The sequence below is a fragment of the Monodelphis domestica genome, chromosome 4, assembly GCF_027887165.1.
Source record: "Monodelphis domestica isolate mMonDom1 chromosome 4, mMonDom1.pri, whole genome shotgun sequence".
NCBI lineage: Eukaryota > Metazoa > Chordata > Mammalia > Didelphimorphia > Didelphidae > Monodelphis > Monodelphis domestica.
The window spans coordinates 320,191,340-320,208,985 of record NC_077230.1 but is presented as its reverse complement, the minus strand read 5'-3'; the positions used below and the strand labels follow the sequence as shown (position 1 = coordinate 320,208,985).

Genomic DNA, 17,646 nt, shown 5'->3' with positions numbered 1-17,646 from the left:
TTATATCTAATGCCCCTTATAATATTATTACAGAATCTCAGAGTTGGAATTTATCTCTGATCCTGTCTTGTCTAATTTCAGCCTGATCAAGAATCTTTTCTTCAGTATTCCCATCCAGTGATTGTCTGTTCTCTTCTCAAAGACTATTAATGAGGAAGAATCCACTAATTTCTGAGGTGGATTATCACACTCTCAAACAGCTTTTAATTAGTTACATGAAACTTAATATGCTTCTGAAGTAGTTATCCTTTTTCTGCCTTCTTACTCCAAGCAGAATGAGTTTTAATACGTTTCCCAAAAGATAGCCAAAAGATCTGATATTTTTAATTTCTACTCTCCCCAAGATTTCTCTTCTCTAGCCTAAAAATCCATAATGCCTCCAAAAAGTTCTCCAGACTCACTTTTCTAGACCCCTTCTACTGGATATATTCCAGCTAGTCTTCACCCTTTCTAAAATATAATGACCAGAACCGAATGAAGTACTACAGATAATGTGACCTAAACAGGAGAGTATAATAGAAATTAAGCTCCTACTTTAGACATATCTCTCAGTGCAGCCACATATAACAGTTTGCTTTTGTTTTAGGGGTGTTTTTTGTTGTTGTTTTGCCTACCCTGTCATGTCACTATTGACTTAATGTGTGATTTTGCAAATCTTTTTCGCAAGGACTGTTATCTTACCATCTCTCCCATACTTTATTTGGGAAGGTGTTTTTTTCATACATGAGTAAAACTATGCATGCATACTTTCTAAATTTCATTATATTATGTTCTACTCAAAATTTTTGACCATCAGATCTTTCATGTATCCTGTCTCTGTGATCTTTGATGTTAATAATCCTTTATAACTTTGTGACCTATACATATTACAAGTATGCCATTTATGCTTTTGATCAGGTCATTGATTTAAATATGTTGACTTGCATGGGGCCAAGGGCAGATTTCCAGGATTAGTCTAATTTTTGGAGGGTACATTTCTAAGATTTCTCTTATTTTTTTTTTGTTAAATTTTTATTTTAATAAAAATTTTGCCAAAGTCATATGATCTATCTTCCCTTCCTTCCTTCTTTCCTCCCTACTCCCACAACTGACAAGTAATTCAATCTGAGTTAAATGTATATTATCATACAAAATATATTTCCATATTACTCATTTTTGTTAGCAAATAATCTTTAGAACGAAAACCCCCAAACATATACCTACATAAACAAGTCATAAAACATAGTTTTCATATGTATCTCTTCTCCAACAGTTCTTTCTCTGGAGGGGGATATCATTCTTTTTCATAAGTATCTCAGAGTTGTCCTGGATATAGTAATATTGCTGTTAGTGGCAAAGTATATCACATTTGATTGTTCCACAGTATTGCAGTTTTACTTTGGTCTTTGTGTACCCAGAGCTTCTTGTTATAGCATGTGCTTAATACATGCTAGTTGATTTTATTGTAGTCCTTAAGTATGTTCTCCTTACTTCATTTTACATTATTCCATTCATATCTTGATTTTTCAGAAATCTTCATGTTCATAATTTGTCTAAACAATGATATTCCATTCTATTCATATATTACAACTCATTTAACTACTTCACAATTAGTGAATATGAATGCCATGTTTTAAGGAGGAATAATGACAAATTGGAATCAGGCCATAGATTGATGCACATACTATAAATTAGTATATACATTGGCATATTTGGGACACTAATACACTGCTGGTGGAATTGTGAATTGGTCTGACTATTCTGGAGGGCAATTTGTAACCATGCCCAAAGGGTTTTAAAAGAATGCCTAACATTTGAACCAGCCATACCATTGTTGGGTTTGTATCCTAAAGAGATAAGGAAAAAGACTTGTACAAAAATATTTATATTTTTGTACAAATTTTTTGTACAAATATTTTGTACAAAATTTTGCAAAAAAAATGGAAAATGAGGGGGTGTCCCTCAATTGGGGAATGGCTGAACAAATTGTGGTACCTGTTGGTGATGCTGCTGAAAGGAATAATGGACTGGAGGAATTCCATGTGAACTGGAAAGACCTCCAAGAATTGATGCAGAGTGAAAGGAGCAGAACCAGGAGAACATTGTACAGAGGCTGATACACTATGGCACAATTGAATGTAATATACTTTTCTAGTAGCAGCAATGCAATGACCCAGGACATTTCTGAGGAACTTATGAGAAAGATCGCTATCCAAATCCAGAAAAAGAACTGTGGGAGTAGAAATGCAGAAGAAAAACATATCCCGTGGTTCAATGAGTATATGATCAGGGTTTTGATGTTAAAAGATCATTCCACTGCAAATATGAACAACATGGAAGTAGGTTTTGAACAATTATACATGTATAACCCAGTTGAACTGCTTGTCAGCTTTGGGGGGCAGGATCATGGAACCATGAAAAAATATTCCAAATAAAAAAATTTTTTTTTAATTAAAAAAATTAAAAACCAAATTGTAGGGCAGCTGGATGGCTCAATGGATTGAGGGCCAGGCCTAGAGACGGGAAGTCCTACGTTCAAATTTGGCATCAGACACTTCCTAACTGTGTGACTCTAGGCAAGTCACTTAACCCCCATTGTCTACTCCTTACCACTCTTCTGCCTTGGAACCAATACATAGTAATGATTCTAAGGCAGAAGGTAATGGGTTTTTTTTTTTGTTTTGTTTTGTTTGTTTTTTAAACCAAATTGTTGCAAATTAATGTATAGTACTATTGTATCATATGAAATGCTAAAAATGATGAATTTGGAAAAAAAATGTAGGCTGATTTGTAGGAATCTTCTCTTTTGTTTATACCCTTCAAATACTTGAAGGCAGCTATCTTTTACTTCAGTTTTCATGTAGATTCTGATATGATAGTATATTCTTGTAGCATGCTTTTCATCCTCTTCAAAGTCTTTATCAATCTCCTTTCCACGTACTCCAGCTTTTAAATGTCATTCCTTAAATGTGGCTCCTAGAATTGAATGTGTTCTGATGTGGTCTGACCAATATAAAATATTTAGCTGGATTATTATCATCTCCTAGTCAGGAATATACAGTGCCTCTTCTAATGTAACCTAAGATTATAGTAGGTTTTTTTGGCAGCCCTATCACATTTTTAACTCATTGAATTTGAAGTTTACTGTAAGCCCTCAGATTTTTTTCCCTTTGAACTATGGTCTGGCTATATATTCCTCATGATAAAAGATAAGTGTAATGTTTTTCTTCCATTTGAAAAGCAGAATAATTTATGAAATTCTAGACTTATGATATTTAAATATAGTGCCCAGAAAAATTCTAAAATATTTGCCTCATATCCCCGTGAAATGAGGAATGTATGGCCTAAATGATATCTTTTGGAAACAAACAAATGCCAGTTTTTTCTAACTTCACATTCAGAACAGTGATTTAACATGAGTCATAGGTCATATAATGAAGGGACTTTGTAGAAATGGTTAAGAATTTGGAAAGCATCATCAAACATTTTATAAAACGCTCTTGTAAAATTTGACAAATCATGAACTATCACCATTTTTAATCATTGAATAAAAATATCCTCTAAATTGTTCTTTTGAATATAACTTCTGTTTAATTGGTGTTGTTTAGACTTTTAATTGTACCTGACTCTTTGTGATCCCTTGGACCATAGCTATCCATGGGGGTTTTTTGCCAAGGATACTGAAGTGGTTTTCCATTTCCTTTTCTACTGAATCCTTTTTTCAGTCAGTCAGAGCTTAAGTGTCCAGGGTCACACAATTGGGAAGTTCCTGAATCCAGATTTGAACTCTGATATTCCTGATTCCAAGCCTACCATAAGCATTTGCACTTAGCCACCTACCTCCCTTAAAAAAAGATAAATGAAATCATATTGTTACCTTCACTTTTCTAAGTGTGGATTGTTAGCCACAGATAGGGAAATTCAGAAATGACCTAGCAAATAAACTTGTGACTGTTTCGTTATCTTTTTTTGCCTTCATATATTTGATTGAGCTCCCATTCCCCAAGGATAAATGCAAACTGATAGGCTCCTAACTAACTCCATACAAACAGAAGGTGTGCAGACTCTTGCCCAGGATCTAATTGGCCTAAATGACAATTGAAAATAAGTAGGGGAATCCCTGGGCAGCAGAAAGTAGAGAAGTACTTAAGAGTGTCTATAGAAGTTTGCCAAGTGCACAGAACTTATATAGCAATTTTCACCAAGAAGTGCAGTATTCACAGGTTACTGAAAGAAGTCACTAGTAAAATGTAGGGAAGAACAATAGTCATTGAAAGTACAATATTTAGTGTAAAAGGAGTTTGTGTCTCCATGTATAGCCTTCTTCTTTTTCTGGAACTGACATAATATCCCTTGCTTCTTTGACACATACTGGGTGTTATAGTTTTCTCTGTGCCTAGTTATATATGACAGTTGGTGAGGTTAAAACCTCACATTACAAAAAGTGTATTTGTATGGTCACATAGATAACTCCCTTCCTGTACTTCTCTTCCTTTCTCCTCTCACTAATTACTAATTCCTAAAATTGATTGAAAGCTTGAAAAGGACCTTAGAGATTATCTATGCTGATTCTTTCATTTAACAAATAAGATATTCCAGACACTACTGATTGTCTTTGTAATTTATAAGGCATTTGTACATATGATTACTTATTGTGTATTTCCTTGCATCCCACTTCCCCCTTGTTTAGTCTTTTCTCTCTCTCTCTCTCCCCTCCCACTCTCTCTCTCTTTCCCCTTCCTCTTTCCTTTCAACCTATCCCTCTTCAAAAGTGTTTTGCTTCTTACAACTCTCTCCCTCAGATCATCTCATTATTTCTCGAGAGTATAGCATTTATTACATTCATATACACAATTTATTCAAACATCCAAACAAAGCTTCATTGAGCAATAAATAAAGCACGGGGTGTAATGTCACAAAGCTCTGATTTCTAAGCCTTAATTTCCTCATCTGTAAAATAAGGACAGTAATACCAGGGTTATTTTAAGAATCAGGTGAGATAACCTATAAAGATTTCACAAACTTTCAAAAAATGATAAAATGAAATTGTTAACATAAGAAATTAAATTGAATATATCTTAACACAGGAGAAAAAAAAACTGGTTATTGCTAAAGGGACAAAATGTTGACTCCTTATTCCATGGCAACATAAGCCCTTATGCTGGGATGCTGACACTGTCTGTGCTAGATCACAGCATAAGGGTGTCAGACATATGACTGTTTCCTACATTGAGTCCCTAGGGTGTCCAGGATCAAAGCTGGGATGGAGGTCCCCTAAATATTTACCTCACACAATTTCCCCCTCTCTCATGATTCTTTGGGAGCATTTTAATTCCCCCCACTTTTGGTTCTCCAGGAGATTAACATGTTGGTCTACCTATTGAATCATTCCACATATAGAGTCTATACATTTAGGATTTTCTCACCATGGGGCATAAGTGCACAAAAGATATTGTACATTTCATGGAAAGAGTTACTATAATTTTGGTAATAAAAAGAGATGGGGAGAAAGAAAAATGATTGATAGGTACATTAACAAAGAACCATTAGGGGCATTTCCCTTTGACATAAGTGTTTACAGTCAGGATAAATGGAGGACTTAACTCCTCTTCAGTTCAGTTCATTATATCCAAAGGTTCACTCACTGAATTTCATGATATAGTATTTGATTTCTTCAAGCATTCTTAGAGCATCTTCAGAAGATCTGCTTTCCTAGTCCAGGGTGTTGGCAATTATCTTTTCCTAAAATTACTAAAAAAATCTTAGAATTTGAGCTTTTAGGATAATTATACAATCCCCCTAGCAGGAGGATATAGATCAATAATAGAATTGACAGAGGGCGCATGGCTAAGCTATAAGGTCTATCAATCAGTTTTCCCAAAAACAAGGAGAGAGAAATTTAAATTTGTAACAATTAAATTTAGGTTTTGACTCAGTATGAGAGTTAAAATAATTTAATTGTGGTTACTGTTTATAAAACATCAGCCCTTAAGTAAAAAATGACTTTAAGCAGCTTTTATTTACAACAAGGTGTAGTGGTATAGGGGGAAAGTGGGAAATATAGGAAGGAGACAAAGCCTGGTCTATCCTACCAGCCTAAAGTGCTGCTCCAGTGAAGTTTGGCTCAGTCCCCAGCAGGGTCTTCCCCAAGTCCTGATCTCCACATGGATTTCCCAGTAGTCCTCAGCCAGAAGTCCCCATAGTGTCTTCAGCCAGAGTTCCACCAACACAGAATGACTCCAAAGAAAAGCATGTCTCTTCAACTCTACTCACTGACGAAGAACCAAGGGAAGGGTCTCTCCAAGGAACCAGCCTCTCTAAAACCAAGAGGCCAGACCATGTTAATCTCTTCTTTTATACCCCTTTTTTCCACATCAATTCCTGTCTCTCCCCCTCTTCACAGGAACCAATTGCAGCCTTTCAATTTGCCTAGCATTGCCCAAGGGGGGCAGTGCTTATGGACTTTTGGGGTATGAACTAGTAAGTGACTTGTGAGCTCTCTTATCTAATGGTTAGCTAGCTACTAAGTAGGGGTACTTTAAGTTCTTGATTTGATTAACTAAAAATAGACAAAGGGAGAGTTAATTCTGTCTTCACAAATTTAAAAACATTAAAATCATATATATAATTTAAGTATAAATTAAAATCATAATAAGTCCTTAATTCACCATCAAGATCCAATCAAGGTAGCTTATATCCTACAAGCATGTAGGACAGATGCAGCATTATTGCAGTTACCCATCAGCCATGACCACCAAAAATGGCCATTCTAAAGAAGAAGGGACAAAAGTCTGACAAAAAGGGCAATATGATTCCCTGGGCTGATTTCTACATCAGTTATTGGGATAGCAAGCTAGATAAAGATACATTTTAATCTCATATCTTAAAAGCAGAAAATTTGGGAAGTCCAACCTCAGGATTTGCTGAACAGCTGCTTTCCCAAGTCCCTGAGACAGATCCTTTACCTTGGCATAGGTCCTCACCAACCCCATGGAGATTGTTGGTCTCCTTGATCTTGTGCTCCTTTACACTGATCAGTGGTTCATTAGCAGTCCCTTCTTAAATCAGACACAAATATAAGTGAAAGTCCCATAATATTTCACAACCAATGGCAGTTTTCAATAGTTTAAAGCTCTTGGTTATGCAATGTTGTCAAGGCTGATAGGCATTGTAAACTGATTCTTCAATATCAAATATCAATACTGATTACATAAACTCAAGTTTTGGGGAAAAAAAGAATCATTTAAATTATGAAGAAAGGAAAAAAGAAAAAAGAAAATCATATTGCACATTTCCATTAAAAAATGGGCCAGCCAACCATAGGTATAACTTATAGCTAATAATGAAAACATACTAGCTGAAGGTAACATTTTATCACAGAATAACCTAGATTAAATTACTTATAAATTTAAAACAAAATCAAATCCAAAAACAAGCAAGCATAAAATTCAGTATATGTGACAAGATATTGTTACTCAGTATAAGTAAATGGTACCCATTTTACTTGAGAAGAGTGAATCCAAGAGTTTTTCTCCCGTTTTGATGGCAGTCAGAGTAGTTAGCAGTACTTCGAAAGGGCCTTCCCAGGCAGGCTGAGTTCTTCCAGTGTGCTGAAAATTTTTTACATATTCCTAGTCTTCTGGGTGTAGATCTGCATGTGTTACATGAGGTTCTTCGCTAGGGGGGAGGGGAACAGACTGAAATAATTAATATGAACAAGACATTGGAGTATGAAAAGGAGTAAACTTCACCTCCAGACTCCTTGAAGTCCCTTCCCCATCCATGTCCCATCAGAAATCCAAATTCCTTTGGCCATACTTCTCTGATCATTATTCTGTGATCTCCCACTACCAGTTCCTTGGGAAGTGGTTTGGGTTCTGATTTATCTCATTAGAATTATGAGGCCTGCTGGAAATTCTATTACAATTATCCCTCCAACTTTTGTTCCTATTTTCCTGATTTTTTTCCCCTTACAATTCACAGCTACATGGTCTTACCACAGAAATAACATTGTATTAGCCCTCTGTCTGCTAGGGTTCTTGCCATTTCTCTCAAAGGAGCTGTGATTTTCTCAATTGCATTTGTTAAGATAAGGGCTAACATAACTGCCTCTTTTCCCTCATCCAATCTTTTCCTGCCCAAATTTTTCTTTTCAGCTTTTTCCTTGTCTTCCCTCTCTCAGCCTTCAAAAACATATATTCCTATCTTCTTCAGCTGCTCTAATGTCCATACTAGGCCAATCTGGACAGTTCTTCTGAAAATACTCTCTAATTTGGGGGGTAGAGTGATTTATAAAATAGTTTCTCATAATCCTAGAATCTATCTGTTTTGAGGAATCAAGTCTAAATACAGCTCCTAATTCCACAATCCTATCATAAAAACAGGTTGTTTACTTATCTTTTCTTTGATTAATGTATTCCAATTTTACCTAGTTTTCTGGTCTTGAGGAATAAGACTTCATACCCTTAATAAAACATCCCTGGTTTCAAGTAATTGTATATTGTATATTAGGCTTCAGCTACATTTGGGTCCCATTTGGGGTCCTTTTATTTTTGCATTTTCATCTTGACAATTATTAGTGACTGAAAGGATGACCTGTCTATCTCCCTCAGTAAGTAAAGCACTCATGAGCTCCATTACTTCAACCCAGCTTGGGTTATAAGTCCTAAAAATATTTTCAAACTGCTTGAATACAAGCAAAGGTTCCACATCAAAAAGAGTACAGTCCACGCTTCCACCAAGATCATTGCTGCTGAAAGACACATGACTTCTTATTGTTGTTAAATTTCCTCTATGATCATCCCTGGGAACTTCCCTCAGAGAAAATATGTCTTTACTTGGAGCTGCATTGACTCAAGCAACCAGGAATGAAATCTTGAGTAGAGATGGAACAGAAGACACAGGGAGTTGGGGGGGGGGGGTTAGGAGTAGGAAGAGAAGGCAAAAGAGGTGGAACAGAAGCAGGGGGGGGAGAGCGAAAGATAAGGGAGAAGAAGGGAGAGAAAGGAGAGGGGCAGGAGGAGACAGAGCAGAAGGAGGGAAGGGGAAGAAAAGACAGGGAAGAGGGGGCCAAAGGAGGGAAGGAAGAAACTGAATGAAGAAAAAGGAAGAGGGGAAACAGGAGGAGGTGGAGGAGGCAGGACACAGGCCATAGGAGGAGTGGAGGCAGGAAGAAAAGGAAGGGGTATAGTCTGGGATGGGCAAGAGGAAGAGTAGAAAGCCGTGGCTGTTTTGAGAGGCAGATCTCCTTCGGAAAGAAATAAAGGAAGGGCTTTGGCAGAGAAGAGAGAAATAGAAGGTGAAGGGGGGTTCAGAAAGTTTGAAGGAGCAGAGGTGTGTAGAGATGGGTTTGGTGGAACTGTCCAGAAAAAAAACGCTTAGAAGAACCATTAAAAAAGTTCATTTGGATTATCCTCTCCTATAACCATCTTTAATTCTTTTTAATGCCTTATAGTCAAATGGATTTCAGAACAAAACAGGAATTAAAGAAAATGGAATAAAGATGAAACATTATTAAAAAATGTATTAGTAGTCCAAAAACTTTTTGTTCTTGTTAAAGGTATTAATATTTTTAATGAGAAGAATGTAATTAAAATCCTTCATTATTTTTCAAAACTTCATCGAACAGTTGAACTGTACAACAATCAGAAGATGTAATTCAGTTTATTTTGACCATTTGTTTTAATAATTTTAGCTTTATAGCTGAAAAAGATACCTCATTAAAGTGCATAGATCCTACTAGAAGAAATATTTTGTTGGCTATACTTACTAAATCATGATAATTCTTCATTCTGTCCACTAATTAGGTGAAGATTTGATTTCTGTTAAAATTTGACAAATTTCTGTCTCCCTAGATTAAAATCAGTTTTTTGTTTGTTAGTTTTCAGCAAACTAGCCAGATGCAGAATTTTTATTTTTAACAAACTGGTTCAAGACCCAGTCAAATTTGTTGCCCAGAAGATTTTTAAACAGATTAGAAACTTCTATTTAAGCCTTAGATATGATTTTTTTTTTATCAGGGGCCCTTTTTTTGTGGTGGTGGGGCAACAAAAGATTAGTTTTTAAATGTCTTGCTAATTTTCATGACTTAATATTTATCATTAGCTAATATCTTAAGACATTCTGATGTGGTAAGATTCATCATATCGGTGATAGTTCTTGTAAGTATATGTTTCAAACTTTGATCATTTCATGATTTATCTCTTATAATGTTGCTAATGAAAAACTACTAAGTATAGCATCAGTTCTGCTGTTTCCTCATTTTCTTAGGCTCACATAATTAGTATCATCTACATTCTATAGTTTTTTGGGGGAATCTTCTTAAGCCATTTGCCAATTTTGAGAGAATTAGTTTAGCTGAAACTATGTAATATAGTCTCTTAAATTCACCTAATTAGCCACACATAAACTGTAATATATTACAATATCCTAAAAGCAGTGGAGAACTCCTACCAAACCCCTTTGAGCAGTGGAACTACCCCCTTTCCCTGAGGATACCTTGTGTACTATATGTGTCCCATGGCCATCTTATACACAATTTGAGCCCCAGGCAGTATATTAAATATTAATAAAGCTTAATTTTTCTACTTAAGAAAATAAATATAAAAAGAAGTTCCAACCCCCTCCCCATATACAGTTGATCACCTCATACCTATTTTAGTGGCTGTTGATTTAGAGTACCATTTGTGAAGTCTGATGAAAAAGAATAATTTTAAGCAGTATAATATCATAAACATAAAAAGTTATAGAAGGCAAAACAAGTCCATAAAAAGCTTGAGATCCAACTGAGGTCATTCTAAAAGCATTTATAAATTAAGCTGAAAGGATAACAAATATGACATAAAATGAAACATTTGTTAGCATTCTACATCAATTTATTTTCATGATCAGTAACAATGGAATCATATATCTGTTCTAATAACACTTGTGTGTGTTAAATGAGGAAGGTAAAAAGCATTTGAAAATATGAAATTGGGAAGGCCTTCTATACTTAACCAAGTATTTCCAAAGAGATTCATTTTGAAAGCACTGAGGATTCATTTTTTTTATACCCTATACCAAGATAAACTCAGAATGGGTGAATGACTTGAACATAAAGAAGGAAATAATAAATAAATAAGGTGAACACAGAATAGTATACTTGTCAGATCTTTGGGAAAGGAAAGATTTTAAGAACAAGCAAGAGTTAGAAAAAAATCACAAAATGCAAAATAAATAATTTTGATTACATTAAAAAGTTTTTGTACGAACAAAACTAATGCATCCAAAATTAGAAGGGAAGCAACAAATTGGGAAACAATCTTTATAACAAAAACCTCTGACAGAGGTCTAATCACTCAAATTTATAAGGAACTAAACCAGTTGTACAAAAAATCAAACCATTCCCCAGTTGATAAATGGGCAAGGGACACGAATAGGCAATTTTCAGATAAAGAAATCAAAACTATTAATAAGCACATGAAAAAATGTTCTCAATCTCTTATAATCAGAGAAATACAAATAAAAACAACTGAGGTATCACCTCACACCTAGCAGATTGGCTAACATGACAGCAAAGGAAAGTAATGAATGCTGGAGGGGATGTGGTAAAGTTGGGACATTAATGCATTGCTGGTGGAGTTGCGAATTGATCCAACCATTCTGGAGGGCAATTTGGAACTATCCCCAAAGGTCTTTAAAAGACTGTCTGCCCTTTGATCCAGCCATAGCACTGCTGGGTTTGTACCCCATAGAGATAATAAGGAAAAAGGATGCCCTCCGATTGTGGGATGGCTGAACAAATTGTGATATATGCTGGTGATGGAATACTATTGTGCTCAAAGGAATAATGAACTGGAGGAATTCCATGTGAACTGGAATGACCTCCAGTAATTGATGCAGAGTGAAAGGAGCAGAACCAGGAGAACATTATACACAGAGACTGATAGACACACTGTGGTAAAATCAAATGTAGTGGACTTCTCTACTAGTAGCAATGCAATGATCTATAACTATTCAGAGGGACATATGAGAACGAATGCTATCCACATCCAGAGGAAAAACGGTTGGAAAAGAAACAGAAGAAAAACAACTGCTTGATCACATGGATTGGTAGGGCTATGACTGGGAAAGTAGACTCTAAAAGATCACCCTAGTGCAAATATTAATAATAAGGAAATGGGTCTTGATCGATAACACATGTTAAACCCAGTGGAATTGTGTGCCAGATATGGGAGGGGGGGGAGGAGGGGAAGAAAGGAACATAAGTCTTTTAACCAGGGAAGATTATTCTGTATCATCTAATTAAAAACCTATAAATAAATAAATATAAATATTTATATAAATATAAAAAATAAAAACACTTTATACATGTTTTTAAAAAGTGAAGAAATCATGACCTATATGATTTTTAAAAGACTATAAAGAAGGCACTACCAACTGTGGTAGAGTGCCTGTCAATCAAGAACCAGGGTTCCAAATGGAATGTTCCCAGGAGTTGGCAGTTGAGCTGACCAAGGGGAGGGGACTGGACTTGGAGTCACTCTCTCTAGAAGGAACCTGGCTGAAAGACCCTGGTGGGGCTGACTTGGTTTTGGGGTTCTCTGGCTTTGGACAGTTGAAGTTGATAAGAAGAAACTTGGCTTTTGAGTTGGTGGTCTATTTGAGAGTGGAGCTGGCCAGAAGAAACTGAGAGACTTTGAACTTTGTTTTTCTCTGGGGTTGAAGCTGATAAAGGAGACAAGCCAGGCTGAAGGAGAGATTTTGAACTTTGTTTCTCTTTGGGGTTAAGCTGAGAGACCTTGCTGACTTTGTGAAGGAGAAGAAGAAAGAAGATTTGAACAGCCGTTGTCCTCCATCTATCTCCCTAAATGTCTTAGAGTCACAGTTTGTGACTGGACTACTTCCTTAAAGCCTCCTAAAATTATCCCCATAGTTTAGGGAAATGAAACTGAGAAAGAAAACTAGAGTATTTTATAGTTCACTCGTGGGGCCAGGGGGCGCCAGAAGCCAAAGGCTTCCAGAAGAGGGTGAGGGAGGAAGGAGGTTAGGAAATAGACTGATCCATCAGCCATTGTTTCTCTTCGTGCTTACAAGTTAGGTCAACTTGTGTGTTTTCTTCATGCATGGGGGTAAGCGTTATGCATAGGTTTTCAAGACTTTAGTAAGAATTTTGATTTCAAATTCTTTTTTTCTTCATCAAGGAGGTTTATCATATGGTTATTGTATGTAGAGACAGAGGGAGATATTAAGAAAACTCTTTTAACACAATCATATACTTAGTTCTATGCCCCCCCCCCTTCCCATGGGAGGTGAGGATAAGTCTGGATCTCCATTCAGAGTATCAGAAATACAAATAATTCAGTATATTAAAAATAAATCCTCTTAATACTTAATGGAAATATGTAAAGGGAATAGACAAAATTTTGTTGAGAAGTGACAGAAAGGTGTGGAGAACATCAGATCCTGATGATTAGTTCCATAAAAAGCAATTTTACATGATAGTTTAAAGCTAGCATTAAAGACTTTGCAAAAGGTGTTCCCTCACACACACACACCCTCATTCTCTGAGTATATGGATATACATATCCATAAACATACACATGCATATGCTACAGAGTTCCTTCATGTAATCAAAGACATAGTTTTATTACTCAAAGAAGACATTAACCAGATTCCAGTGTTTATGGAAGATGTCTATGGCACAGTCCAAATGAAAAAGAACTTCCATGCAGTGGGAGACGGGTATTCAAGGTTTTCCTGATTAAAAATCAATAGATGATTGACTTTAGAGTTGGAAGAGTCCTTAATAAACTTTAGACATTTTCAATGTGATCCATGGCTCTTTAGAAGTGTTATTAAGAGATGTTTAAGGGGAAGAAACAAGAGGTAAACATCTAAATATTTTTAGTTTATTAATGGGGAAACAGGATAGGAATGAGGGTAACAAGGAGAAGGGAAATTTCTAAATTTTATCCCCAAAACTAATAACTATCCCATTGGCTAACTTTCTAAGCTAATCAAGTTAAGTCCCATATTAATAGTATCTCACAAAGTTGAGTCCAAGATGGGCCAAAGTCCAAAAGGAAAGATAACAGCTCCCAGTCAAGTAGATGAATCTCCCTTTTATTCTCTAGTCCAGCTGTCCTACAGTCTGGCTGAAGGAATCCCTCTCCACAGCTGATGTCTTCCAAGAACCAGTGGTATCTTTTATAAGTTGAAATTGTAGCTACCAGTCACACTTACTTCTGCTCTAGCAGGAAAACTGTTGTCAGTTGGGACAAACCTCCCCCAACCTCCTTGCTTGGAATCTTGACCTGTGTCACTAGTCTCTGTCAATCAGAATGCAGTCTTTTCCCTTCCTTAATACAGAAGAAATAAACTATCTAGCCACTGACATAGCAAAAACCAAATAGATAAAGTATGTAAGTTGCCCATATTAGTTACCTGTAGTTTGATAGTTATTAGATCAATTTAGTTCATATTGTGTGTGGGTGGGTATTTTAGAGGACAGTGGACTATTCCTAAGTGAATAGGAAAGAGATAGTGTACTGGATTAAATTTGGCTAAATGAATACTGTCTTTATTTTTAAAAATATGACTATTCTGATATACAGTGGCTATGTGACCCTGGGCAAGCCACTCAACTCAATTAACTCAACGCTTTAAGCAGCTCTCTTAAGTTTGTAAGTTGAAGTGAAAGTGCCAACATACATTGTTCCGAATTAGGAGCTTCTTGAAGATCACAGGTTCAGTCCCTCTCTCTTCTTTTGGTGGTTGTCAGGGGTAAATTTAGGGGTTGAGACTGAATGTATTATATTAGTGATCGCCAGGGATTTAAATTCAATACCAATGAAATACTCAAGTCAGTATGGGATTTTATGGTGGTTTATTTACAATAGAAGGAAGAAGTTAAGAAGGAGAAGAGGGAAAGGGTAGAAGATATGCTCTGGCCTGTCCTAAGCCAAGGGGAGTTCAGAGACCTCAGACAAGGGGCCTTCTCAGAAGATTAAATCTAGCTCGGCTTCCAGCTGCGAGGCCTCCTCCAAGATGAGGGACCTCCTCAGAGGATAGTACCTTTAGAAGGTCAAAGAAAAGGGGAGTCAGTCTTCTCCCTCACCAAGTCCGATTCAGGGAAATTGCCTCACCTAGACCATGCTACAGAGCTCCTCCCAGTAAACTCCAACGCAAGTCCGCCAAAGTTGTAAGCACCCTAAATGCTGCCGAGAGAGAACTTTCACAGGAAGTGACATGAAATATATAGGCAGTTACTTACATCACTTCCTGTGTCTCACATGTACCAACCATGGCTTAAAATTGGTTTAGGAAAGCCCAGGAGGGTCAGTCAGTTGTTTCTGATTTTTCACTTGCTAGCACATGCTGGTCATAGGCCTTCCTCTCCCACACTTAATCCTTAAATGGGGGTGTATTCATTCCTGGTTGCTAGAATTCTAAAGGCTAAGCAAGATGGAGTAAAACTAAAATTCACATGGTCCAATATGACTTCATTATACAACATCATGATTTCTGAAAAACTCAAATTGTGAGTGATCCTAAAACTCAGTTAAAGATAATTGATAGGCAAAAAAGTGGTATAAATAATGTCATCAAAGAAATATATGAGCTACTATAGCATTTTTTGATTTGTAAAAATACATAACTTATAGTGACCCTATTTGATTTTCATCATAATCTAGTGAGAAGTAGGTAGCAGTTAAATCATTACAGATGAAAAAAAAATAGAAGCTGAGTTTTTAAGTGGCTTGCCCAAGGTCATATAGCTCTATAATCATCTGAGACTGGGTTTGAACTTAGATCTTTCTATATCTGTGCCTGGCACATGACCCACTACAGATATTAGGACATCCTGATTACTGTGTACATCTACAAAATGTTAAAAGATCTAGAGGGAGGATTCTAATAGGATTGACAGAACATTTATTTAAGGTTTAACAGTATGCCCAAGAATTGCACAATATAAGAGTGGATCACAATGTATGATGTTGAAGGAAGTACTTAACATTGAGTAGATTAAAGTGTTTGTGAAAACATTAAGGTAGGCACACACCATTTGAGTGATAGCACAAGAAAAAGTACAGACAGGAAAAAGTTTGATTTGTTTTCTTTTGTCTAGAGAAGGGAAACTGTGTGTTGAATTAGTGGGGAAACTAGGCTAGATATTATAGAACCAAAAACTATACAGGAATTTGAACCAAAAGTGTACAATGCTTTTTGTTAACAATTCTGAGAAATTCTTAACTAAAATCAGGTCTTACATTAACATCTACAGTTTAGTCATTCAACAATTCTTTAATTATAAAGGGTCTGCTATTCACAAAGCTACCATGTTTGGTGCTAGGATGGAGATATAAATAGATAAGATAGTTTTGGCCCTTATGGAGGGCTCTTCATAGGGCTAATATTAAGCTGAATTTAATGGGATTTAGAACTAAAATTGATTGATAGAAGAACTAAGATAATTTATGCTGTATAGTGATTACACATTTATAAATCTGGTCCCTCCATTTCATTATAGGAGGCAGCTAGGTGGCCCATAGATGGAGCACTGGGCCTTAGGAGAACCTGAGTTCTGACCTGGCCTTTGACACTTAGTAGCTATGTGACCTGGGTAAATCATTTAGCCTTTGTTTGCCTTGATCCATTATCTTTGCCAAGAAAACCCCATGGACATTATGATTCAAAGGATTATGACTAGTCAAATACAACTGAATGACAATAAATTTCATCAACCTCATTTCAACCAGTAATTCAATAAGTGGTGTTGTTTAGTCATTTCATTTATATCTGACTCTTTGTGACCCTGTTTGGAGTTTTCTTGGTGAAGATATTGTAAGCAGTTTTCGTTTTTAGGTCAGATTTGGACTTGGGAAAATGGGTCTTCCTGACGCCAGGCCTAGCATTCTATCCAATATACTACCTCACTGCCCAGTATTCAACAAAAAGTACTTATTATATGCTAGGTACTGTGCTAAAATGCTGAGGACAGAATACAATAAATGAAGCAATCTTTACTCAAAAAGAGTTTATATTCAAACCAAACTAGAGTAGTTGTTTCCTGACCTAACTTACCATGACCTGACTTTGTGCTTTCATATATATAGCTTCCTCCAAACCTAAATTTCACTTCCTCATCCCCTATATCTGTTTAAATTCTTTTTCATCATCTTACCTCAAATGCCACTTTCCATGAAGTTTTCCATAATTTCCCTTTAATTTAAAGTGCTTTCTCTCCCCTTATTTACTTAGACTACTTTATATATTCTTTGCCCCAATCACATCCTACTTCATGTTAAACTTCTCTGCTAATTATTATAGTGCATTACAGATAGAGCCTAGTGCTTAACAGATGTTAGTGGAATGAAATGCTTTTTTACAAATTTAATATACAATAATGCATGAATGTACTAAACAGGAATTAGCCATCATTTTATTGTAGTATGTCATCCTTGTTGTGCAATTAAAATGTGTATATTTGTTTATAACTATACTAAATGGACCCCAATTGCTTTTGTCTTTTCCTTTTGCTGTCAGCTGTCTCTTTTCACAAATGTAAGTATATTACTTTTCTTAATCAATTTCCTTATATTATAAGCAGTTGTTTGAGTGAGGGCTTATTGTAAAGTATATGAGTTTTGTCCTTACTATCTATTACTTAGCTTTCTTTTTTTA

General features: G+C 36.0%; 1 protein-coding gene across 5 annotated transcripts in view; it reads left to right on the top strand.

Moving 5' to 3' along the window:
* Positions 1-17,646, top strand: part of FNDC3A (fibronectin type III domain containing 3A) — a 191,382-nt gene that overhangs the window by 59,574 nt on the left and 114,162 nt on the right. For 2 of the 5 annotated variants that reach the window (XM_007495421.3, XM_007495417.3), the window contains one exon: positions 17,509-17,526. The exons of the other annotated variants lie outside the window; for them this stretch is intronic. In XM_007495421.3, the coding sequence (XP_007495483.1) occupies positions 17,509-17,526 (18 nt within the window). The remainder of the gene's footprint in view (positions 1-17,508; positions 17,527-17,646) is intronic. 5 annotated transcript variants of the gene reach the window in all.